At 41.7% G+C, this 27,556-nt stretch overlaps 1 protein-coding gene across 2 annotated transcripts; it reads right to left on the reverse strand.

Annotated features, from left to right (window-relative positions):
• Positions 1-287: 287 nt before the first annotated feature.
• Positions 288-25,048, reverse strand: BUD13 (BUD13 homolog (S. cerevisiae)). Of its 2 annotated transcripts, none has more exons than XM_011926814.1 (10): positions 24,867-25,048; positions 22,208-22,301; positions 17,804-17,888; positions 15,422-15,733; positions 13,253-13,470; positions 11,630-11,735; positions 10,838-10,976; positions 10,339-10,523; positions 9,711-9,792; positions 288-694 (listed from the first exon to the last, which is right to left on the reverse strand). In XM_011926814.1, the coding sequence occupies exons 1-10, from the start codon at positions 25,007-25,009 to the stop codon at positions 601-603; spliced, it is 1,458 nt and encodes a 485-aa protein (XP_011782204.1). In that variant the 5' UTR covers positions 25,010-25,048; the 3' UTR covers positions 288-600. The 2 variants fall into 2 exon arrangements, with proteins under 2 accessions (XP_011782204.1, XP_011782203.1); XM_011926813.1 differs by having other exon boundaries at positions 15,059-15,733.
• Positions 25,049-27,556: the final 2,508 nt, after the last annotated feature.

Below are 27,556 nucleotides of genomic sequence, written 5' to 3' on the forward strand. Positions count from 1 at the left end.
TTGTCCATATAATAAGTCAATTTTCTGAGCACTATTATCCATCTCTTCCCTACTAACTTGTGACACTACCTTTATCATATACCATGTCTCCAAATATCTGTGTGTCTATTCCTGAGCCTAGTTTAGTACTAATTCCTGTTTTCTCAAAGGAAGGATCTATCACTAAGAAAAGTTTTTACTCACACTGCTTTCTAGATTAGTGAAAAATTCAGCCACCACCCCCCAAATCCCCACGGGTTCAATATTAGCCTGTATTCTTCCCAAAACAGAATACCCAGTTAAGAAAATAATTTAAAAAAAATAAATATATGTTTATTTAAAAAAGGAAAGAAAAACCCTAACCAAGAACAACCCCTGGTACACTGAGAAATCAATGCTTCCTCTGAAAGCCAGCAACAGCAGGTGTTGACATACCCAAGAAGTACAGGTACCTCAGTCCAAATATCAGGTCTCGAATATTCTTCTGTGGTCAAAATTGGCATTCAACAGGGTGCTGGTCTTTGTGGGCTCCAATTATTAGCACAGACAACTGTTACCGCTGGATATCTCGCTGCCTATGCCCACTACCACAGCTCAGCCACCCCCACAGCCTCAGGAAAGTTACATATCCTCAACACTCCATTTGTAGGCAAGTTCCTCCACTGCCTTCTTGCTGGCAAGCCTGGCAAAGCGCTTCTGTTCAAATCCATTGGATCTGCAATCAAAAGAGATATACTATTCAGCCAGAACCCTGAAAGAGACATTTATTTTAAAAGAAAGGGAAGAGTTCACAATATAATGAAAAGGGGGGAAAGTAAGGAGTCATATGAAAATATTTAAGGCATGGCCGGGCATGGTGGCTCACACCTGTATTCCCAGCACTTTGGGAGGCTGAGGCAGGTGGATCACAAGGTCAGGAGTTCATGACCAGCCTGAACAATATGGTGAAACCTTGTCTCTACTAAAAATATAAAAACTAGCTGGATGCCATGGCAGGTGCCTGTAATCCAGCTATTCAGGAGGCTGAAGCAGGAGAATCGCTTGAACGTGGGCGGTGGAGGCTGCAGTGAGCTGAGATCGTGCCACTGCACTCCAGCCTGTGTGACATAGTGAGACTCTGTCGCAAAAGAAAAAAAAAGAAAAGAAAAGAAAAGAAAAGATTTAAGGTATATGCAATAGAATCAAAGGGACAAAATATATCATTCATCCTTTTCTTGGTCCTTGTTCAGACCCTTCCCCCACTCTGACAGCTATTTCAAACATTTGCCACTCTTTTTTTTTTTTTTGAGACGGAGTCTCGCTCTGTCGCCCGGGCTAGAGTGCAGTGGCCGGATCTCAGCTCATTGCAAGCTCCGCCTCCCGGGTTCACGCCATTCTCCTGCCTCAGCCTCCCGAGTAGCTGGGGCTACAGGCGCCCGCCACCGCGCCCGGCTAGTTTTTTGTAGTTTTTAGTAGAGACGGGGGTTCACCATGTTAGCTAGGATAGTCTTGATCTCCTGACCTCGTGATCCACCCCTCTCGGCCTCCCAAAGTGCTTGGATTACAGGCTTGAGCCACCGCGCCCGGCCACATTTGCCACTCTTTAAAAGCCCAGTTTTCTTTCAGCTGATGTCCACATCTTATATTTTGTCCATTCATTACAAAAACATTTATTGAATTTTGTGTATATACTAGGTACCATGGTAGGCACTGCATGAAAATGAGTATCACACAGCACTTGTCCTGATGAACTCCCAGACTAGTAGAAGAGGAAGAGACAGACATTTAAACAAATAAATTAAAAGAACCGCTTAAACTCTGGCAGAAATACGTATGGGGTATCATGGAAACAGAATGGGTATCTTAATCAGCTTTGGGGAGGTATGATAAAAAGGTGACATGAGGGTTGAGCAAGAATGATCAGTACAGCACTGGGGATGGGAAGGGTCAAAAGGGTCTGGAGGTCATTTCAGAACGGAATAAGCAACAAGAACAAAGGTACAGAAATAAGAAGTGGCCTGGTATGTGTAGCAAACCAAAGGCAAACTGGTATGGCTGGAGCCTGAAGTACGACAAAGGGAACAGCCATGAGTCAAAATTGGAAAGGTAGGCAGAGGCCAATGCATAATGAGCTCTGTAGGCCATGGTAAAAAGCTTAGATTTCATCCAGAAAAGATAGATTTAAAGCAGGAACTTAAACTGCATTTCAAAGAGATCACTCTGGAGGAGATCTGGGGCAGAAAAATCACTGCAATGGTCCAGGCAATGATGATGAAGACAATGATAAAGAGGGATGGGGCCGGACGCAGTGGCTCAAGCCTGTAATCCTAGCACTTTGGGAGGCCAAGACGGGCGGATCACGAGGTCAGGACATCGAGACCATCCTGGCTAACACGGTGAAACCCCGTCTCTACTAAAAATACAAAAAAACTAGCCGGGCAAGGTGGCGGGTGCCTATAGTCCCAGCTACTTGGGAGGCTGAGGCAGGAGAATGGCGTGAAGCCGGGAGGCGGAGCTTGCAGTGAGCTGAGATCCGGCCACTGCACTCCAGCCTGGGTGACAGAGCGAGACTCCGCCTCAAAAATAAAATAAAATAAAATAAAGAGGGATGGAAGAGAGAAGATACAGGAGGCAAAATTAGTAAGACTAATTAGTAGGACTAATTGATTAGGCACACAAGGACAAAGAAGGAGGAGGCAAATTAGAGAGCACAAGAGTAGTACCAGGCTACAGTAGAAGATGATGAGTTCAGCTTTAAATACAATGCATTTGAAATCTCTCAAGTCCAAATCAACAGAGAAACACATAGCTTAAATACACCAGACCAAGATGCAAATACTGATTTGGAAATCATGTACATATAGGTCATAGTTGAAAACATGACTAGGTAAGAATCAGCCAGAGGGAGCACATAAATTGTGAACAGCTAAAAATTATGGATGGAGCCCTGGGAAAGATTTAAGAGGCGCACAGAGGGAAGAGGAGTTTGCAAAGGTGGCCCAAGAATGATCAGAGAAAAGAACCAGGAGTAGGGTATCATGGAAAACAATACAGGGGTGAATTTCAAGGAGGTAGTGAGTGGTCCTCAAATCCCTTCTAATTACCACGCATTTTCTTGGTCTTCTTTTCTAAACTTCTTGAAACAGCCTGTATTCACTATTTGTTTCCTCACTTTTCATTCACTCCTTAATACATTAGAACCTGGCCACTGTTTCAATATACCACGGAACTAGCCCTTTCAAGTCATCAATGATATTCCTTGTTGCCAAATCCAGTGACTCCTCCTTCCTCTTCCCCAAATCAGCAAACAGGTCCCTCCAGCTCACCCCTAACCACATTCCCACTTCTTATTCTCTTACTGACCATCCTTACTACCACTGCCTGAAGGTCATAGTTCAGACATTCATTACCTTTAGCCTGAGCTACTGCAAAAGCCTTGCATCTGTTCTACTTCCAATCTTGTGCCCTTCAAATCCTTTGCATTACTGCTACAATGGATTTGTCTATCTAAATTGCAGAGCTGTTTTTAATCCTTCCGTGGCTCCCCTTTACCTCTAGGGTGAAGACCAAGCTCCTCAGAAAGGCTTCCAGGGCCTTCGGTGATCAGGGTCTGCCAACCTCTCTCACCCATCTCAAACTTCATGCTATCCAGCAACAGCAAATTACTTATGGACCCCCAACCACCTGGAATCACCACGGTGTCTCATAGCCTTATGACTCTGCACATATAGGACCCTCTTCCTTTAACATCCTTCCTTTCCTTCTTATCTTGGCTGGTTTACCAATATCCCTTAAAACTCAGCTCCCATATTTCATCCGTTAGGAAGCACTTCCTGATCACATCCTCCTAAGGCTCAACTCACTCTTCCTTTGTGCTCCCAAAACATCTTGAAAATCTTCTATAGTAACATTAACTAAACAGCATTGAAATTGTCTTCTATTCTAGACTGAAAGTGAGCTCCTGGGCTCAGGGGCTATCACTCATTAATCATGGAATCCCTAGTACCTAGTACCTAGCTGCTTACACTTATAACATGTATGCTAAGACTTTCCCTTAAGGAATGAGTGGAGTCACAGAGGGCTTTAAGAAGGGAAACTTGGCCAGACATGGCAGCTCACGCCTGTAATCCTAGCACTTTGGGAGGCCAAGGTGGGTGGATCACCTGAGGTGAGAAGTTTGAGACCAGCCTGGCCAACATGGTGAAACCCTGTCTCTACTAAAAATATACAAAAATTAGCTGGGTGTGGTGCACATGCCTGTAATCCCAGCTACTCGGGAGGCTGAGGCAGAAGAATCGCTTGAACCCAGGAGGTGGAGGTTCCAGTGAGCCAAGATCATGCCACTGCACTGCAGCCTGAGTGACAAGAGCGAAATTCCATCTCAAAAAAAAAAAAAGAAGAAGAAGAAGGGAAGTTTATTATAAATGGCATCCTCTCCAAACTTAGAAACATGGATGGTACTCCAAAGCACTAAGGAAACCACTGTTTTTCACCTTGGTAATAAGGTCTTAAGAGATTTATACTAATATGATAACACAAAGGACATATGAATAACAAACACCAAATCCTAAGCAGAATCAGAAAACAAATTGCAGGAGAACTCACAGTGGAAAGAGCTTTGGACCAGAGAATTAGGAACAGAGTTCTAATTCCAGCTTTCTCAGGGAAACTGCATGCCTCTAGGCAAAATGCTTATTTATTGAGCTTCAATTTCTCTTTTAATTAATAGGGGCTGGGTAATTACCTCATGGGTTTTTCCAACTGTAACATACTATATATCTGTTCTGGAAATATCCCCTTGCAGTGGGCCCAATAGAGACAAAACTAGGAAAGATGATGAAAGATGAATAACAGAAAGAAAGCAAGGGTGACAAAGGGAAGTAAGAGGAGAAATCTAGGATAAAATCAGAACAAGAAGTAGAAAAAAGCAACTGAGAAAGATGAAGACAAATTAAACACTAATAAAAAACTAGGTCAGGGAGAATTCTAAGTTTTGGGTCCAAAAATTAAAAAACAAAAAACAAAAACTCGGTAGCAGGGAACATCTGTAGGGTTATGCTATAAAAAGATCTACTTCTGGCCGTATGTATGGCAAATGAGTATTCTGAAAAATCCTCCTTCTACCAAAAGCCTACGTACTTTTTGCAGTTCATGTAGTGAACCGCAAACGGAACTAGTAAGCTAGCCTGTAACCACAGCTACCCTAAAGATATCTAACAAGATGAGGAACTATAGTCATCTTATAGACATCTGCCAATATCAGAAAAGAGTCTTACATTTTTTTATTCTAGAGATGGTGTCTCACTATGTTGCCTAGCCTGGACTTTAACTCCTGGGTTCAAGGGATCTTCCTGCCTCAGCCTCCCGAGTAGCTGGTACTACAGACACATGCCACCACACCTGGCTGTTGGATTTTGATGGCACCATGAGGGACAGAAGACAATGCCTTAGGCCCATATAAGGTGGGGAGTTAGATTCTAGACACTGCAGAGTAACCTGAGCAGACTAACCTATCCTCAGTTAGCAACCATAAAACCTAGACAAAATAAAGAAATACAGGTATTTGAACATGTGGAAGAGTGACCAAAAGTAAGTATAAACTGGATGAAGTCTATATATGAGAAGAGATTTGCTAGAGGGACAGCACAGCTCATGAAGGCAGAAAGCCACAGGCTTACTGGCTTGAGGAGTTAGTGCAAAGTGGGCAGAACAGCTAGGAAATTAGGAGGGAAATCTTGAAAGAGAAGGAACTACAAAAGGGATGAACCTCAAAATCTACATACAAACCCTACTCAAATCCTTGGCTAACTATTAAATAACACATGTGCAGAGAAAATACCATCAGGCCAATAAAAAAAAAATGGCAGCTAGAAACTAAAAGAACTAAGCAGAGATTATAGCTGTGGTCCACTGCAAAGGAGACAGTTTGGAGTTCAGCCATGTTAGCTACCTGCTAGAATAAAAACCAACACACTTAAGAGGAATACAGTGTAACAGAACTCAAAGTCTCCACAGTGAATCATTCACATGCCTAGTAACAATTTTAAAAAGTGACCAGACAGGTAAATAAAACAGGAAAATGCAATACACATTGAAGAAAAAGCAGTCAATAGAAAGCAATCCTGTGGTGAATCAAATGTTGCAATTAGCAGACAGGACTTCAAAGCACCAATTATGTATTATAAATATTTTCAAGAAGAGGAAAATGTCTCATAATGAACAGATGGGAAATCTCAGCAGAGAAATGTACGCTATTAAATGGAAATTTTAGAGTTGAAAAACAAAATAAACCAGCTAAAACAAAAAATCCACAATTGATAGTAACTGATAGAAAAATACAGACACAAAAAAACCCAGAACATAGGTGATCTAAGATCTAAACACTATTAACCACCTTGACCTCATTGACATTTATAAAACACTACCTTTTGTAACTACAGAATATACGTTCTCTTCAAGTGCAAACGAAACATTCAGAAGACAGACTACATACTGGGCCATAAAACACATCTAATAAATTTCATTTGTATTATTGTTTTTTGAGACAGGGTCTCACTCTCTCATCCAGGCTGGAGTGCAGTGGTGCAATCACAGCGCATTGCAGCCTCGACCTCCCTGGGCTCAGTGATCCTCATACCTCAGCCTCCAGAGTAGCTGGGACTACAGGCGTGTGCCACCATGCCCGACTAATTTTTATATTTTTTTGTAGAGACAGGGTTTTGCCATGTTGCCCAGGCTGGTCTCAAATTCCGAGGCTCAAGCAATTTCGTCTGTCTTGGGCTCCCAAAGTGTTGGGATTACAGGCATGAGCCACCATGCCTGACCAACAAATTTCAGAAGATCAAAATATTACAGTATATTATCTAACCAAAATTGAATTAAATTACAAGTAAATAGCAGTAAGATATCTAGAAAAGTCCAAATATTTGGAATTAATGCACTCCTAAATAACCCATGGAGCAAAGAATAAACCAAAAGGATAATTAGAAAGTATTTTGAACAAAATCCAATATACATTCCTGAAAACAAAACTCTCAGCAAAACAGGAATAGAAGGGAACTTTAACTCGATAAAGGCTATCTACAAAAAACCTACAGCTTACAACACACTTAATGGTAAAAAACTAAATGTTTTCCTCCTGAGATAGGAACAAAGCAAAGATGTCTGTTCTCACTACTTCTATTCGACATCTGCACTGAAGTGCTAGCTAATGCAACAGGGCAAGAAAAAGAAGCAAAAAAGCATCTAGATTGGAAAGTAAGAAATCAAACTGTATGCAAATATGGAACGACCCTCTAGGTACAAAATCTGATGGAATCTATAAAAAAGCTATTGTACAAAGTGAGCTTTACCAGAAGGAAAACAACTGACAATACAGTGTAACAGAACTCAAAGTCTCTACAGTGTATCATTCTTGATGTCTAGTAACAATTTTAAAAAGTGACCAGACAGGTAAATAAACAGGGCAATGTAACCCACACTGAAGAAAAAGCTGCCAATATAGAAATCAATCCTGTGGTGAATCAAACGTTGCAATTAGCAGACAGGAAGGACTTTAAAGCACCAATTATATATCATAAATATTTTCAAGAAGAGGAAAATATCTCATAATGAACAGATGGGAAATCTCAGCAGAGAAATTAAGCTATTAAATGGAAACAGCTCAAGCAATGGAAATGCCAGTGATAACATTTAAACTTTCAAGTGTAAATTAGAATTCTGAAAAACTGTGAACTCTTTAACTTCCCATTATTTAAAGATTTTTGTGATGAGACCAGAAGTGATGTTAACAAAAGTGACTTTCTGATATTGTATAGTGGAAATACGTCAACATTTGGAAGGTCTGAAAAACTCAGCAAACCAATATTTTACAAATGACCAATGCATGATGTTATAAAATCATGCATGGGTAAAAGATCCACTCAAAGTATTAAAAAAATTAATATAACAGTAATGAAAGTTCTTTGATCTGGTTTCAGGTTCCACATAGCTCACCTTTAAGAAGCCAGCACTTGTTGAGTTTTTGTGTTAACATTAAGAAATATAATATGCCTTCTCTTTCTAACTACCTATGTGTGAGGCTAAATTTTCTTCCTATACTTCAACTGAACAACTTATCACAGCAGACAAATGCAGTCAAGTTACCTACTATTAAGTCAGACATTAATGAGATTTGCAAAAATGTAAATCAATGCCATCCTTCTATTTTTTCACTTGGAAAATGTAATTATTTTTCATTTAAAAATACAGTAATTATGGGTGCAGCACATCAACGTGGCACATGTATACATATGTAACAAACCTGCATGTTGTGCATACGTACCCTAGAACATAAAGTATAATAATAAAAAAAAGTTATTATGTTAATGTAATTAGTTTATTATTTTTTAGAATGAATAAACACTTTTTAAATGTCTGAGTTTTAATTTATAACATGGTAAATATCAATATATATAATCCACATCAACAAAAGCTTTTTGAGGTCATCAGTAATTTTTAAGAGTGTAGGCCAGGTACGGTGGCTCAAGCCTGTAATCCCAGCACTTTGGGAAGTCGAGACAGACGATCATATGAGCCCAGGAATTGAAGACCAGCCTGGCCAATGTGGCAAAAACCCCGTCTCTACTGAAAATACAAAAATTAGCTGGGTATGGTGATGCACACCTGTAATCCCAACTACTCAGGCCACAGAAGCATGAGAATTGCTTGAACCCGGGAAGTGGAGATCGCACCACTGCACTCCAGCCTGGGCAACAGAGCAAGACTCTGCCTCAACAACAACAAAAAACAAGAGTGGCTGGGCATGGTGGCTCACCTGTAATCCTGTAATCCTGTAAACCTGGAATCCCAGTACTCTGGGAGGCCAAGGTGGACGTATCACCTGACGTCAGGAGTTCAAGACCAGCCTGGCAACATGGTGAAAACCTGTCTCTACTAAAGATATAAAAAATTAGCTGGGCATGGCAGCGCGCGCCTGTAATCCCAACTACTCGGGAGGCTGGGGCAGAAGAATCGCTCGAATCCGGGAGGCAGAGGTTGCAGTGAGCTGAGATTGCGCCACTGCATTCCAGCCTGGGCAACAGGGAGAGACTCCATCTCAAAAAAAAAAAAAGAGTGTAAAAGGATCCTGAAATTAAAAAGTTTGAGAATTATTGTGCTAGATACTAAAACAATGTCCTTTAGTAGGCAAGAGGAGATAGGATCTAATACGTGAGTACACGAACTGACTCTGGATGGAAGCAAATATAGTTCATCCATCATAACAGACAGGAAGTTAGAGCATGTATTTACAGATGCTGGTAGGTAGACAGATGAGGTAGTAGAGGACTGTGAGACATTAAAAGTGACTGCCTCCTAAGACCGTAAAGTAAATAAAGATTCAGAGGCTACATTTTAAAGACATATCACATAGAAGGCTCCAGACCACGACTCATCACTCGACCCTTCTAAACCTTAGAAAATATCATTAAAAGTAACCAATGTCCAAAACAAAGGGTGCCTTATCTGAACCACCTAAGTTGTTTGTACAGAGCTTTAAAAAGTGTTATGAAAAGGAAACAGAAAGAGGAGTGTTCCAAGCATGAAAAATTAGGATTTGTGGACCTCAGAAATAGAAGCAAGCAAAGTGCGTATTTTTCACCTTGTGATTAAAGCAGAGAATGAAATAAAGTGTGGAGCAACTTACGAGTGGTTAGGGAAGGTTACAGTCAGGTAGAAGAGAAAATAAAAAAGTAAGAAATACCCAGGTTTACCTGTCCACTCCATCCCAGCGATATCCGGGCCAGATATTAAATCTGTTGGGAGGAGGTGCTGGACCACTGTAGCGAGGTCTCACTAAAGAGAGGAGTAAGAGAAAAGTATTTGGTTAATGACATAATTTAATTCAGAGCTGGATGGCAATGTGGGAATTTTTTATTATTATTATTTTTAATAGAGTCTCACTCTGTTACCCAGGCTGGAGTACAGTGGCACAATCTCAGCTTACTGCAACCTCTGCCTCCTGGGTTCAAGCGATTCTCGTGCCTTAGCCTCCTAAGTAGCTGGGATTACAAGCATGCACCACCACGTCCAGCTAAATTTTTTTTGTATTTTTAGTAGAGACGGGGTTTCACCATGGCCAGGCTGGTCTCCAACTCCTGACCTCAGGTGATTCACCCGCCTCAGCCTCCCAAAGTGCTGGGATTACAAGCATGAGCCACTGAGCCTGGCCCGGAAAAGTTTTCATATAGAAAGACCAATTGAGTTGAATCTAAACTCACAAATACAATGAATTTAAATTATTTGGGAAATCCTTCCTTGCATACAGCTATGTAACAGCATCCTAATGATTCTCTCTCTTCACAAGTCACCTTCAGCTCTGATGATTCCCAGAAGTCCCACCTTTTTTATTCTTGTTCTCCTTGGCCTTATTCTTCTTGATGAAGTTGGCCATGGGGTCCCCCTCTCTTTCTTGTTCTCTTAGCATCCTATCCAGATCTTCGTCATCAATATAGCGGGCCAGAGGCTTTTGCATCTCTTTCACTGCATCCTCCACATTTTGTTGCTGTTGCCGGCTCTGGGCAAGCCTGGGCAAAAAAGAACCAAGAGTGTTTTCTATGACATTTCCACTTCTACACAAGATGGACCATACTGCTAAATTTGGAGACTCTCCTCTTTCTAGTAGTACCCTAGGGCAAATACTGAGCAGGGTAAAATTCCCAGAATATCCACTGGAAGTGTGGAATATATCAATATCCTAGGAAGAAGATTCAGCACACCAAATTTCCCATTACTGTAACAGCTCTGAAGGCATAATAAGAAAGTGAGTGATCAAGAAGAGCAGAGAAATGACTTGTTCCAGTCACTGCCATCTTGTTTACCCTTTCAGTGGTTCCCTTACCCTTTTCCCCACTGGGCATACAGCTCATCTCTCTCTGAGTCCTTTTCTGCTTTCCTCCTTTGTTCTAAACGTTCCAGTTTCAAATTCCTCTTACGACCGGACTTATCTCGAAATACGGTTTCAGCATATTGAAATTCAGCTGCAAAGGAAAATTATACTCAAATATCAGGATCAAAATCAGAAATAACATTCTAAGAGATCAAATCAACCACTTGAGATTCTAATGCTAGATAAGAACTTCTGCAGCCAGACCAAAGTAGTTCCTACCAACATCTAGGTGCATATTGGCACTGGGCCCGAGAAATGGCATTTTTCTTTTTTTTTTTGATATGGAGTCTCGCTCTGTTGCCCAGGCTGGAGTGCAGTGGCGCGATCTTGGCTCACCGCAACCTCCACCTCCCAGGTTCAAGCGATTCTCCTGTCTCAGCTTCCTGAGTAGCTGGGATTACAGGCATGCAACACCACACCTGGCTAGTTTTTTTCTATTTTTAGTAGAGACGGGGTTTCATCATGTTAGCCAGGCTGGTCTCGAACTACGAACCTCAGCTGATCCACCTGCCTCGGACTACCAAAGTGCTGGAATTACAATGAGTCACCACGCCTGGGCGAAATGGCATTTTTCAAGAAGGAAAGAAACACTGGGACTCACTGAGAAATTATAACCATGCATAAAACCAGAGCTGAAATTTGATAGCAATTAAAAGTTTACAATATCAGGTACAATAAGCTAAATTAAAAAAACAAAACAAAAAACATGAGCCTGGATCGGTCTCTGCACTTCCATATTTTTACCTTCAAATGCCATGGTTTCTTGATCCTGTTTCTTGAGCTCCTGCTGTTCTCGCTGTATGTCAGTTAACACCAACCCAGTTTTAGCCCCAGAATACATGTGTGCAGCCTATGCAATGGAAAAGGGAGCATCCAACATTAACGAGATGATGAGGCAGTAGGCTCCATGAGTACACAGTTAGTTGCATTTGTGTCTGATGACCAGCAATAATTAAACCTCAAACTCTAGCTTTACATTCTCATTAATTACCATAGGATTCAAAAACTATAAAAGAAAATCAAATTTCATCAAAACCATCAAGTTTAAGAGTAAGCAGAAACACAAACTAACAATATGTTAAAAGGAGAGCTACACATTTGCATTTCTGACTTTTCAGAAAATAAACTGCACACATGAAGATTCTCTCAGGTCATCTGATCAGAAACCAGCATAAAGTACTAAGCCTTCCATTAGAGACCAACACTGATAAAATATTCCATTTACAGTACAACCTCAAGCAAACCTAAGATCCTTAAATTGTGGATATATTTCAGGGTAATAACAAAAGATCTAACCAAATGAAAACTGTTTGCTAATTTCCACTTAGTATCAAGATAGCAAACCAGCCCACGAATGAAGCACATGGTATATCCTGATATCCTTAAGCAACCAAATTGGACTAATATTAAGTTGTCCATGAACTAAACAGATACATAAAATGTCAAGGGGTCCAGCTGAAACAGAGACCTCTTTTTTCCCTAAAAGAGAAGAATCTCACTCCCTGGGTAAAGAACAAGCTGGTCTACCCTGCCAGGACCAGTCTTCTTAGAGTCTTCTACAGACAAGATTTACCTGATAAGTCTGCACTGGGCAGAAAAATGCACATCACAGGCTCTATCATTCTGTTTCTTAACCACTCACCAATAAGATTCCTTTACTACTACCAATGTTCTTTACAATATAATTACTCAAGGTTCATATGCATTTTTGGGTTTTTTGGCTAATTCATCAAGCTTTATCATGAATTCAAAACAAAACATTGACCTTTCGGACAACATGACTTCTAAAAATGGTTTCATATTTTAAGTGTCTGTTCTTAAGTTCTGGATACAGAGACCTATAGTCCAATTTATACTAGTAAATCACTAACACTAGATACTTACTTTGTCCCAGACACTGTGCTAAGAGTTTTACTTACACTGGCTTAATTATCATAACAACCTTACACAGTAGGTACTACTATTATCCACAATTTACAGATAAAGAAACTGAGGTTTAGAGATATTAAGCATCTTGCCATATGATCCGTTTGACACATTTGTGCTCCAAACTCTACTCTGCAAATTACAGTCCCTAGTTTATTCCTAAGAAAATAGGCAGCTTTTCTGGACCTGTTAAAATGAGATTGTAGAATTAAGAGGCTATAAAAGCAGAAGCTACTTGGGAAATCTGGTATTCTGTAAGTCCATCTGGGATAGGCTATAACCAGTTTGCTTTCAGAAAGAAAGACCTCCAAAGGTCCTTTTAACTAAGATTTACTACACTTCTAAGAGCTACATCCTTCTTCTTGGCTTCTCTGGGACATATATAAAACTGAGAGAGAAGAGTCACACAAAAAGAAGGACATGGCTCCTGAAAATCCTGACCTTCTTTCCAGGAGGCTGACACCTTCGAGGCGGGGACAGGTCAGAATCAGAAGATTTGGTCCTCTGTCTCCTCCTTGGTGGAGAGAGGTCAGAATCAGAGCTCCGGTGTCTAGGTCTATTCCGTGGAGGTGACAGATCTGAATCGGAATCCTGGTGCCCTGGACTTTGTTTATGCCGTGGAGAAGAAAGGTCTGAATCAGTTGTTTTCTGGCAGTCACCTGGATAGGAGCAAAGAATCTGTGTGACTCTGATGTCCCCTAGGTGAAGAACTTACATGAAATCTCCTATGGCTGGGAGAAGAACCTACAAATTAAAGAATTCCTTTTATTTTATTTATTTTTATTTATTTATTTTTTTTTGAGACAGAGTCTCAGGCTGGAGTGCAGTGGTGTGATCTCAGCTCACTGCAATCTCCGCCTCCTGGGTTCAAGCAATTCTTGTGTCTCTGCCTCCCAAGCAGCTGGAATTACAGGTGTGTGTCACCATGCCCAGCTAATTTTTGTGTTTTTAGTAGAGATGGGGTTTCGCCAATGTTGGCCAGGCTGGTCCTGAACTCCTGACCTGAGGTGATTCGCCTGCCTCGGCCTCCAAAGTGCTAGGATTACAGGCTTGAGCCACCATGCCTGGCCAAAAGTTCTTTAATCCCCTTGGAAGAATCTAAGAAAATAACTTACCAAGCTAATGTGCAATATTTATTTAGTTTTTCTATGAAGAATTATCATTAACCTAAACATAAGTATGGATGACATAGGAGAAGAGCAAAGTCAGAAACAACTTTTAAGACCAACAGGTAGAAGATGGCATTCTATTCCCGTGACCACTGACTGTAACTGGTGTGTAGGATCTCCACACACTCCTCTATGTCAGTAACCCCACTCATGGAAAGACAGCTCTCCATAGTGTGGCAAAAGTCAGAAATACCTAGAATTATATTCTGATATCCTCGGACTAAAGGATAACAAAGCGCTTTAATTTAAAATTAAAGTAGTTCCTAGGAACAAAAGAGGGAGTAAAAAATGTAACTGCACAGGCCTAAATTCTAGTGACTGTATAAGCATCACAAGTCACCTCCCAAAGAGCATTCTGCAATATGTATCGACAGTCTTTAAAACGGCCACATCTTCTGACCCAGTACATCAACTTCTCAGCTTTCTAGGAAACCTATATAGAAGTAGTTGAATTTCCAGGAAATCTATCTAGAAGTAGATTAGGAAATAATCCAAAATGGGGACAACAGTTTATGTACAAGGATGTTCATTACAGAATTACAGAAGCAAAAACTTAGAAATAACCAAAAACATTCTTTACTAGGAAAATGTTAAATTTATGTAATGAAACACTATTAAAAATTATATTAACATAAAGATATTTTTATGGCCTGAGGAAGACTGTTAAGAAAGGAGAGCAGGCAAGATTGCACATGCAATACAAACGTTCTACATAGCCAGAGCTCAACTATATAAAAAAGGCAAACCAAAAAAGACTAAGATGACCCTGGCTACAACACTAATTGCCTCTGAATGACAGAATTTTGTGTCACATTTTATCTTTATACACTTCTGTACATTCTAAAGCTTCTGCAACAAATAAATTGTACTTTTCTATGGGGTGGGGCGAGTACATAAAAAGATACATGAAAACCTTCCTCCCTGCCACCATAATTCTTTAACTCTCCCAAACCCAGCCTCTCACTTTTCAAAACTTTCCCAAAGAAACTCCATTCTTATACCTAATAAAACAAGTAAAGGGCCAAAAGAAAGCTCCCAGGGATACATATGTCCCCCTCATGGACAGTCATATGCTCACCTTTGGAATCAAACTGCTTCTTGTCTCCAAAATGGGATTTTGTTTGCTTTTTTCGTGGAGGAGAGAGGTCAGGGTCATACTCATATTTGCTGTTCTTTGGGAGTGACGAATGGGAGGCTCCTGACTCCTTCCAATGTGGAGAAGTCTTGCTAGAGGCTCTTTCTGGGGCTTTACCACTTTTGGTTCTGGGTAGGGAATGAGCGACAGTAGGAGCCAAATCAGGGGAGTCATGATGGGCCTTTCTGAGTTGCTGTGTGTCTGAAGAGCCAAGAGTCCTCCTAGATGTGTCAGGGGAGTTGTTATGGACCCTTCTGGGGGTAGAGATATCTGAGGAATCATGACGGGCTCGCCTAGGAGATGCACCTGAAGAATTATGCTGAGGCCTCCTGGGAGGAGAAGGATCTGGAGAATCATGACGGGCCCTCCTTGGAGGTGAAGTGTCTGAGGAGTCATGACGGATCCTCCTGGGAGGAGATGTGTCTGAGTCATGACGAGCCCCTCTGAGGGGAGAAGGATCTGGGGTGTCATGACGGGCCCTCCTAGGAGATGAATCCGGGGTATCATGACGGGCTCTCCTAGGAGATGAATCCGGGGTATCATGACGGACTCTCCTAGGAGATGAATCTAGGGTATCGTGAAGAAAATGCCTGTGTGAGGGTAGGTCTTCATTGTGGCCTAAACACAGAAAACAAAGAGTCAGATTCCCACAAATGCTCTGTCCCTCTGTCCACCCCCACACCCAGTTTCAAGACATGCTCCAGCAGCACATACCTCAGAACTGCTCAAAAAGCCCAAAAGGCCTGCACAGTTTTCTTGCTTAGCGGCCGCAAATCACCACTCATGAATATCTTAAGAATAACCCCTCCGCCTACCAAGTCATAAATTTGCAAAGCATTTTCAGTACATTTTTCATATTATACCCTTTAAGGTAAGCAGGGCAGGTACCCTTGTATTATGAACAGAGCCTCTGTTTTCAGCTGAGGAGCTGAGCGATTTCTTACTCAAGGTCACAGCTACTAAGATGAAGACACAGGCTAGAATCCAAGTCTTCTAACTCCCAGTCCAACATTCTTTCTAAAACCTCATTTGTGCAGAGTTCCCAGCTAGTGGCCCCTACTGATATTTTGCCTAGATACTTTATAGTTTGTACTCACTCCTCTTTCAAAAGGTAAATTGACTAAAACGGTGAATATCAAAATAAAATGCTGTTAACTATTTAATCCATTTCACTGTGCTCTTTGTTAGAGAGGGGAAAAATCACAAAAAAAGAAAGGAGCAAGTAATTATCAATCACCTACTGTGTGCCAATGTTTTACAGAGATTACCTGATTCAATTCTCATAAGCCTCGGACATAAATATTGTCATTTCCATTTTATAGATGAGGAAGTTAATACTCAGAAAGATTAACTTGCCAAAGTCATATTGCTAATAAGTGGTGGAGGAATATTTAAATTCAGCTCTATTTGACTCCAGAGTCCACGTGCAATCTTTAAAATACGTAAATCTTTAAAGTTAAAATACAAGTCTGAGACCTTCCATTTTCAAAGGCACCACAGAATGAAATATCTATAGCATCTGGAACGGTTTCAAAATCCAGTTCTTCCTCTACCTCTATCTCTTGTCACTGAGTTCCATAGCCCAAATAAAAATAAAGGCTGGGTAGGAACCAATGAATACTTGTTAAATGAACGAATTAAAACAAGTCAACTCCTTTACTTTGGGGAACAGGCCTATCTGATTGGAATCCACTCCACAGAGAAAAGTATGATGTCTGTGGGGAGCCTAACAGTAAATCTGAAGGAAGTAAGGGTCAGAGATTGGTAAGCGTATTTCCAGTAACAGATTGGGATGGGGAAGTGAAAGCAAGGCAGAAGAAAAGGACTGAAGGAGTGAGTGAGTGAGTGAGTGTGTGTGACTGACTTTCTAAATATTCAGATACAGAAAAGCACTGTGTGTGTGTGTGTCTGTGTGTCTTCCTAGACAAACAAGATATGGAGACCAAAAGATCTCTTTGGAAAAGAATTCTGATTAGGCTACAAAAATCAAATGGCTACTAGCAATTAAACAATTCTACAGATATTTATTAAAGGCAGCTCCTTGTGCTAGACAGGGGACTATCATGGCAAATAAGACCAGTCTATGCTCAAACAGATGTGACACACAAACGCTTTTTATCCAAGTCTCAAGGACTCAAATTTTTTTCAAGAGAGTTAAGTTATAAATATTAGCTTCCTAGAGTCTAAAGTGGGCAAGTGAAGGGTAATGCACTGTAAAATACCAATATTTAAGGACAGAAGAGAGAAATTTACTGACAAAAACAGAACAAAAAACATTGGTCCTTGACCCCCCAGAAATGAGTTGCTTCATTGTAGAAGAGGACAGTGGTAGCTAAAGTCCCCAAACTCTGTTCCTGTTTCTTGTAAACTCCTCCCAAAGTCTTGCCTATATACCAAGGGCTCTCCCATTCTGAGTCATAGAGGAATGTGTGCTCATAGGCCTCCAAATTAGTCACCGACCTCAGTAACCCTAATGCCAAAATACAAGAGAAAGAGGAATATCTGGTCTCTAAGTTCCTATGTCTTACTACTTCTGAAGAAGTCCAGCTTCCTTTTTCCTGCTTTATTTTTCAGGATCAATGACACACTAAAAAAAACTATGCATTCCTCTAAAAGAAAAGTGTAGAAAAGAAAAAAAAGACCTCCCCTACTAATGGAGATTTAGATTTATCTATTGTTGAAACTCACCTCCCAGAAGCTTCCATTTGGCACTGGAACGAAAGGCCTCCATCTGCTTTACCTCTTCTGGCCGCTCATCCACAAACTCTGCCACCTGTGGGAGTAAAGATTTCCTATGCTGAGGAAATCCACAGGATCCAGCCAAGAAGCACTGTCTCAAGAACCTGAAGTTACAACCATTCCGATTCCTAACCTAAGGGCGCACACATATCCAACATGGTCATGAAGAATTAAGTAGGGGTCTTCAGTTATGCTAGCTCCATAAGCACCTGACTGTCACTGCATCGGTTGAATTGTAAATCCTTCTCTAATTAATCAATTTCCCCACAAAGGTTAATTTCTTTCATTACAAACCTTTTTATTAACCTGCTAGGTACACAACAGCCACTTGTAAGCTAACACTAAATTCCTATTATGCTTTTACTTCTACATTAACAGTGAAAACATAGGTGGCCCCCCATCATGCCTAGCACTAATCAAGGACTTTGGGTTTCTATGAAACTTTTCTTGTTGTAGGTAGTCACAATAATAGGTTTTCTTGAATACAACCAAAAAGAGCCACTGAGATGTACACAGAATCATTAATCTTTAAGAGCTAAATCCACATTTCTTATCTTCCAAACTTCCGAACAAATCAGAATCTTCTCTATAGTATTCCTAATAAATGGTCACTCACCCAATCCCTTCCTGACAAGGACCTCATTATCTTACAATGCAGTCCACTGCATTTTTCAAAAATGTTAGAAAGTTCTTAGTTTTACTGGTCTCATCTCTACCTTCCTATAACTTCTTTGAATTGATTCTAGTTCTGACCTCTGATGCAACTGATCCCTTTTCCACATGACAAATTTTCAAAGAATGATGGCATAATAAATACTAGTTACAGAGTAGCAACTATGTGCAAGGTACTGTGTTTTACTCATATAATCTAACTCGATTCTCACAATAACCCTGCAAGAAAGGCTCCACACTACTGAATAGCAAACTGACTCAGAGAAGTTAAGTAACTTTCTCAATGTCACAAGCTAACAAGTGGCAGAACTGGAATTTAAATCCAGGTCATAACAGCCCTCTACTTCTCTGAAAATCCTACCATCATTCTTCATATAATCCAGTTTTGAGATCTCTCACTGAGCATTAAAAGCACAGATTTCGGGCAAGATGAATTAAGATCTAAACCCCAGTTCTGCCACTTAGCATTTGTGTAACCTTTGGTAAATTATTCTAAGCCTCAATTTCCTCATTTGTAAAAGTGGGATTCAAAGGATTGCTATAAGGATCGAATGAGATAATTCACGTAAGCTTAGCCATGCGTGGTACATGATAAATGCTCAATAAATTACACCTATTAGTTATTCCTGTGCTGCCACTGCTATCATAATCATCATAATCGTTTTGCCATTATTACTGGTGGTGGTGGTGGTGATCTTGCAGTTACAAAAATGAATTCAATAATCAAGATCTGTTTTAACCAATGCAGAGAGCAGTGACACTAACGCCTCCTTTGTTTAGGTTTTTGGGCCATCATAAAAGCAAGACAATATCATAAAAGAAAATGGCCAGGTGCGGTGGCTCATTCCTGTAATCCCAGCACTTTGGGAGGCTGAGAAGGGTGGATCGCTTCAGCCCAGGAGTTCATGACCAGCCTGGGCAACACAGCAAAACCCCGTCTCTACTATAAACATGAAAATTAGCTGGGCATGGTGGCAGGCGCCTATAATCCCAGCTATTCGGGAGGCTGAGGCAGGAGGTTCACTTGAACCCAGGAGGCAGAGGCTGCAGTGAGCCAAGATCGAGCCACTGCACTCCAGCATTGGTGACAGTGCGAGAATCTGTCTGAAAAAAAGTAAATAATAAATAAAAACTATTATGAAGTAAGTGAAAAGGCAAATGATAAAATACACCTACAACATAAGCCTAATGAATATATAAAAAATGATTCATTTCACTAGTGTTCGAAGAAACTGGGCCAGGCACGGTGGCTCACATCTGTAATCCCAGCACTTTGGGAGGCCGAGGCAGGTGGATCACGAGGTCAGGAGATCGAGATCACCCCGGCTAACACGGTGAAACCCCGTCTCTACTAAAAATACAAAAAATTAGCTGGGCATGGTGGGAGGAGCCTGTAGTTTCAGTTACTCCAGAGGCTGAGGCAGGAGAATGGCGTGAACACGGGAGGCGGAGCTTGCAGTGAGCCGAGATTGCACCACTGCACTTCAGCCTGGGCGACAGAGCGAGACTCCGTCTCAGAAAAAAAAAAAAAAAAGAAACTGGATACCATTACTTACTTGCTAAATTGGCATAGGTTTGCTATTGGTTTTGTTTTGTTAATATTTCTTTAATATCGGCCAGGCATGTGGCTAACACCTGTAATCCCAACACTTTAGGAGGCCTAGGCAGGAGGATCACTTGAGCCCAGGAGTTCAAGACCAGAGAGCACAACACAGAGACCTCATCTCTACAAAAAATACACAAAATTAGCCAGGCATTGAAGTGCGCACCTTTGGTACCAGCTAGTTGTGGGGCTACGGTAGGAGGATTGCTTGCACCTGGGAGGTAGAGGCTACAATAGGCCATGATCATACCACTGTACTTCAGCCTGGGCAACAGAGCAAGACCCTGTCTCAAAAATAATAATAATAATATTGACGACGTAGGCGAACTGGCATTCTCATTAACTCTAGTGGGAGTGTAAACTGGTAGCACCTATTGGAAAGCAATATGAGAATATAACCAAAAAGAACCATACCCTTTGATCCATTCATTTCATATTATGGGAATAAAGAAATAAACTGATTTCTACAAATGATTTATGTACAATGATGTATGATATTTTAAAAGTGGAAACAGTTCATGTACCCAGTAATAGAACAGATTAAATAAATATATATAGTGAACTACTACATAACCAATAAAAATCATACACTCAAAGAATATTTTAAGGTCTTACCAAAGTATCCAAAACATATTATTTAGCAGAAGAGTAGACTCCAAAACCATATGTACAGTATGATCCCAATTATGTTCAAAAAAATAAAACACAAGCATGTATAATCTCTAAAGAGAAAAACCTGAAGAGATATGCATCCAAATATCAGCAGTTATCTTTGGATGGTCACAATATAAGTGGTTATTCTTTTAAAAACTTTAAACTTTTTCAGTTCCCAAATATTCTGTAATAAATATGCATTGCTTTCATAAAATTAAAAAACAACAAACATTGTTAATATTTATTTGTTCTGACCAAAACTAAACTGGCTCCCTAAGATCACTATTTTCCTTCTAATTACTAGCAAGCCCTCTTTTAAATAATCTATTTTAGGATTCTGCTGGGAATTAATATTAAATACTCATCTGGAATCCATCTTTACCACCTTTAGTGGAATTCAGCCTATCAACAGCTCTCCTTTCCACTTTGTTTCTCAGAAATTCTCAGCAATGGTTTCATGAACCACTGGGAGGTCATTTGCCTAGATTTTGTCCACCTGGCTCTTATTTAGCCTTCAAAACTCAATATTTACATCTTTCAGGATATCTCCCAACAGAATACAAAGTATGCTACCTCCCCCTGGGCTCTAATGGTACTTGGTACACATGTGAAATATCCCCAACATTTACCATACTGTTGAAATTTATTTGAAATTGTTTTTCATTCTAGGGTATAAACTCTAAAATATAGCTATGTTCTATTAATCTATGTATCTCCAGTACTTAGGCAAGAATATACAATTTGAAAGTTTGGTTAAATCAATGAAAAAAAGGAGCAAACAAAAAGTTCCCTATAATTGAACTTCAGCATTGTTTTTAAGGAAGATTCCAAAAAACTGAACCGCAGCTAATTCACATCAATACTCTATCACTGATGTTGAGGAGTCCCCTCTCTGTGATCCGTCTCATTTCTAGGCTGATGGGCCCTCCATAAAGAGAGGAGTTGGTGTATAGGCATCAGCAAAGAAAACTATTTTAAACAGTTCTTTGGAAACTGTCACCTCTTTTCTGTTCTCAACTAACCCCCTACAAATCTACCCTGAGCTGGGAAAAGAAATTGAGAAGCCTGGCCTGGCACGGTGGCTCACACCTGTAATTCCAGCACTTTGGGAGGCCAAGGTGGGTGGATCACCTGAGGTCAGGAGTTCAAGACCAGCCTGGCCAACATGGTGAAACCCCGTCTCTACAAAAATACAAAAAAAAAAAAAAAATTAGCCGGGCATGATGACGGGTGCCTGTAATCCCAGCTACTCAGGAGGCTGAGGCAGGAGAATCGCCTGAACCCAGGAGGTAGAGGTTGCAGTGAGCCAAGATCACGCCATTGCACTCCAGCCCAGGTGACAGAGTGAGACTCCGTCTGAAAAAAAAAAAAAAATTGAGAAGCTTGCTTCACTTCAAAATCCTGACAGCCCCAAAGATACCTACCACAGGCAAATCTCCATCATCTTCCTCTTCCTCTTTTTCTGGTTTACTTGTGGAGATAGCGGTCCAGCTCACATCATCATCCACAATCCGCATTCTAAATGAGAATAAGAAGATCAAAAAGAGTCATTCTAGGATACCAACCTAAAAACACTTACCTATTGGTTTTAAAATAAAAGTTCAAAATCCTACAGGATCCTGCATGGTCCAGTCTTTGTCTACAAGGTCATCTTAATCACCTACTGCTACTTCCTTGGTTGAACACCTCCCTGGGTCATCCTTTGGTGCCTAGGAAGCAGCCAAGTTACTAACGCATCAGTTTTCACATATGCAGTTCCTTCCCTCTGCCTGATCTACTCTTCTCAATCTTTTTCTTTTTTGAGACAGGGTCTCACACTGTTGCCCAGGCTGGAGTGCAAGGGCACCATCATGGCTCCCTGCAGACTTGACTTCCCGGGGTTAAGTTATTCTCTCCACTCAGTCTCCCAAGTAGCTGGGACTACAGGCACGTGCCACTGTGCCTGACTATTTTTTTTTATTTTTTGTAGAAACAGGGTTTAACCATGTTGCCCAGACTGGTCCCAAACTCCTATATGCAAGCAATCCGCCCGCCTCGGCCTCCCAAAGTGCTGGGGTTACAGGCGAGAGCCATCGCACCCAGCCTGGCAAACTTTTCTTCACTGTTTCCCCCGATTCCCTCACCATCCCACACTCACTCAAGACTATGGACCCAGCCGGGCCCAGTGGCTCACGCCTGTAATCCCAGCACTTGGAGGCCGAGGCGGGTGGATCACGAGGTCAGGAGATCGAGACCAACCTGGCTAACATAGTGAAACCCTGTCTCTACTAAAAATACAAAAAATTAGCCAGGTGTGGTGGCGGGCACCTGTAGTCCCAGCTACTTGGGAGGCTGAGGCAGGAGAATGGCGTGAACCCTGTAGTTGGAGCTTGCAGTGAGCTGAGATCACACCACTGCACTCCAGCCTGGGCAACAGAGTGAGACTCTGTCTCAAAAAAAAAAAAAAAAGACTAAGAACTCTTGTTAAAAACTCTTAGAATACTTTCATTGCATTTATCATAAAGAAAATACATCAATTAGTTGTGTAATTAGTTGCTTAAAGCTTGTATTCCCACTAAACTATAAGCTCCACAAGAACAGGGACTATGTTTCTTTTTGTTCACAGAGGCATCCTCAACACCCTACAGTAACTGGAATACGGTGTATTCAATAAATGCTTGTTACATGGATAAACAATAGTTGAGCCCCAATAATAACAATGACTGCCATGATGTGAAGTTATTCAAAAAGCCAGGGTCACTTAACGCAATCCCTCTAATCACAACCATCACTTCATAAAAGCATTATTATTCAGTATTATTCCCGTTTTAAAGATAAGGAAACTGCAGCTCAGCGAGATGAAACACCTTGCCCAAGGGTAGCCTATAAAGTGGCACAGCTTAGGATTCGAACTCTGACCAGTGTTGCTCCAACACTCAAGCTACTTTCATCACATGGCACTGCCTCCAAAGGATCCACACAAGTCAGCGAATCAGAAAGACGAGGACAATAATAAGGCAAGCACCAAACCAGAAAACAACATGGACTAGTTCTTTAGAACAATGTGACTTCACTGGGTATCTTAGTGCCTTAAAGTTACTGTCACAAAGTACCACAAAATTGCGTGGCATAAAACAACAGAAACTCTCACAGTTCTGGAAGCTAGCAATCTGAAATCCAGGTGTCTGCAAGGCCATCCTCCCTGGAAAGTCCGTAGGGGAGAATCTTTCCTTGCCTCTCCCAGCTTCTGGTAGCCCCAGGCATACCTTGGTTTTTGGCAACATAAATCCAATCCAATCTCAGCCTTCATCTAGACATGGTCGTTTTTCCTTTGTTGCTATGTCTGTATCCATACTTCCCTCTTTTTAAAAGGAAAACAGTCATTTTGTATTTGGCACCCACCTTAATCAAGTATGACCTCGTCTTAACTGATTACATCTCCAAAGACCCTATTTCTAAATGTCACATTCTGTGGTTCTGGGTGGAAAACGATTTGGTAGGGCCCACTACATTGGGCCACAAAGTTTTCCCATTTGAAAATAATACCCAGTTCATGGTACTGTTGTAAGGCTTAAACAAACTTATGTTTAAATTTCTTATAATGTTGCCTGGCAAGAAAAGTATAACTATGTAAATGTTAACCTCTCTTGTTAGTAGGACTATTACTAAGAGTAACAGGAGGTGATCAAAGGTCTCTGATTCAGAACCAAGTCCTTGGGATTTGGGAATCCCCACAGGTGGGTAGCGGGCCCTAAAGATCCAAGCACAGAGGCTTTGAATCCGCTCCATTATTCTCGGGGCGCAATATTCATTCTCCATGGGAGAGGACGGAAGTCTACCAAGGCGGGAAAAGAGTAATCAAAGTTACAGCCCGGCTCTAACGCACTGATGCTACTGCTCAGAGGCTCGAGGTGTAAGCGGGGCGGCAGAGGCAATGCGGGGCCTCAAACGATGTCAGTGGGGCCCTGGACACGAGCAGGGGTCACCGGAGAAGCCAGGAGACCCGCCAAGAGGGAAGGAGTCGCCAGGCGACCGAGGGCGGAGTTGGGAAGGGTGAGGGGTGGCGAGTAGTCGCAGGCCCCGCCCCGGCCGGTACCAACTCACCCCTTGCCGCCGGCCCCGCCAGGCTTCGGCCGCTTTTTGCGACGCTTGCGACCGGACTCAGACCCCCCGTCGACGCCGGCATCTGCCCCGGACAAGTAACGCTTCAGATACTCGGCCTTGGAAAGCGGCGGAGCTGCCGCCATGGCAGCGGCGACGGCAGAGAGACAGGTCGGCGCTGGGGACAAAATTCCTCAACGCGTAACGGACGCCAGCCACCCGAGGGGGCGGGACCAGGGCCGGAAGTGGCGGAGAGTGCTGAGAACCGGGCGGCTGACAGGTGGGGCCGCGGGGAATGCGCTCACCTTCGGGGCGCTCCACAGCCCTGGGACGACGCCACCTGGTTTCTTCTCTTCATCCACCCACCCACCCACCCATCCAACCGCAGCAAGCGCTGTTCTGTGAGGCCACAACCTGACCCAAAAGACCCCGCCCCCAGAGGTTACCTAAACTGCAGAGCACGGGCAAGAAGGTGGAGGGCCACAGGCTGCAGCGTAGCCGAGTTTGAATACTGGTTCCATAGCTGGCTAGCTGTACGACCTCGGGCAAGTTATCACAAAGCGGGGAGAATCCCGGCACCTAACTCGGAATGGTCACAGGCTGAGATGACACTACTGTGTGAAGTGCGCAGAGCGGTGTTGGGCATATGCTGGGCATATGGTCATCGGAACTGTGTTCGTTATTTTTATAAGTATCTTTAAGTGGGGAGAATCTGCTCCACTAGGCTTCCAGGTACCTACCGTCCGAGAAGGGAAGCCAGAAAGTGCAAACCAACATAATTACTATGAAAAACGTAGTTTCTTTTTTTTTTTTTTATTGATTAAGTTTGCTGTCTTTTTTTTTTTCTCTTTCTTTTTTTTTTTTCCATTTTTTTTTTTTATTTTAATTTATTTATTATACTTTAAGTTCTAGGGTACATGTGCATAACGTGCAGGTTTGTTACATATGTGTAATTGTGCAATGTTGGTGTGCTGCACCCATCAACTCGCCAGCACCCATCAATTCATCATTTATATCAGGTATAACTCCCCAATGCAATCCCTCCCCCCTCCCCCCTCCCCATGATAGGCCCAGTGTGTGATGTTCCCCTTCCCGAGTCCAAGTGATCTCATTGTTCAGTTCCCACCTATGAGTGAGAACATGCGGTGTTTGGTTTTCTCTTCTTGTGATAGTTTGCTAAGAAAGACCTGTGTAACTCTTCTGGTATTACATTACAAGTAGCTCCCAGTTATCTTTTGAAGGAAACTAAAATCTTGACAATGAAAAGGACCTGGATCTATTTTTAGCATAGCAAAAGAGAGAAACCAGAGAGAATGAATTCTAATACTCAAGTTTTGCGGAGGAAGAAAAGACTTTATTCTTGGCAGGGGTTTTAGAGCTTTACCTGAATTATCTCATTTAACCCTCACAATTCTCAAATCGTTTCAGTATCACATTTTACAGATAAGAACTGAAGCTTGGCAAGATTAAGGAAGTTGCTCAACTTCACATGGTCAGAACATGACTCTTGGGAGTAGAGGCTAGCAAAGTGGGGTGCAAGAGGTCATCCATATTTCTTGAAATATCTTTCTACCTTATCATGTGTTAGATTGTCACTTTTTTATCGTTTTCTTCCCAGCTTTATTAAGGTTATTTGACAAAAATTGTATATATTCAAGGTGTACAATGTGATGATTGGATATAATTATACATTGTGTAATGATTACCAAAATCAAATTAATTAAAACATCCTTCACTAGACTTACTTATGTAGTAGTTCGGTGGGGGGCACTTAAATTTGTCTTAGCAAGCTTCAAGTAAACAATACAGAATTATTAGCTATAGTCAATATGTTGTACATTCGTTCCCCAGAACTTGTCTTAAAACTGAAAATTTGTATCATTTGAGAGAGAAGTTTTAGTGTTACTGAAATCAGACTTCTGACAGAATTTGCAGGATGCTATACACAACTACACAGAAGTGCAGACAATAGTTTCTTGGACCAGGAGTCAAAAAGGACAGTTTTAATACATTAGTCAAGCAGACAGGGCTATACTTCATAAATAAATATACATTATCTGGGGATAAGTGTTTAAAAATTCTTTACTCATATAATACAAAACAGGCTTGGGGATCAGTCTTGAAGCATGAATTTTTACCCAGTGGGCCATGTTGAGGGGGTTGCAGTACAGGCCCAGAAAGGAAAGCTGGCTGGGGCTCTGAGGGCTGGTGAGAGGACACTAGGCTGATAGGGCTTCACTAGGTGGAGGGCCCCAGGGGTACCCCCTACACAACCCTGCCTTGGCTTCTAGTCCAATTTGGTGTATCTCACACTGTACTGCACTGCACAGCCCTGCCCCACCCTGGTGTCAGCAGGCATTCAGAAAGCCTCACACTTCTCCGGTCAACACCACCAGGATAGCCCTCTCAACTTCCACCCAGCCACCTTCTGCCCATTTGTTTTCTTCAGTTCCACCACTAGCCACCCTACCCAGTCCCTTAGCCTGACAAGACCCAAGTGTCTCCATCCTACACTGCAGGGCAGTTAAGCAGGATCAGATGCCAGTGCCAGTGGCCTGCTCTGAGCTTTGGCCTCTCTCTGCAGTTGTATCTAACAGAACAAATACAGTCATTGTGGAGTTGAGCTCAAAATATTCAGAGCTCAGGTTTCAGAGTCTGGCCTGGGTTTGACACCTGCCTCTTAGAAACTCTAC

This window comes from Colobus angolensis, unplaced genomic scaffold (assembly GCF_000951035.1).
Source record: "Colobus angolensis palliatus isolate OR3802 unplaced genomic scaffold, Cang.pa_1.0 Scaffold7, whole genome shotgun sequence".
NCBI lineage: Eukaryota > Metazoa > Chordata > Mammalia > Primates > Cercopithecidae > Colobus > Colobus angolensis.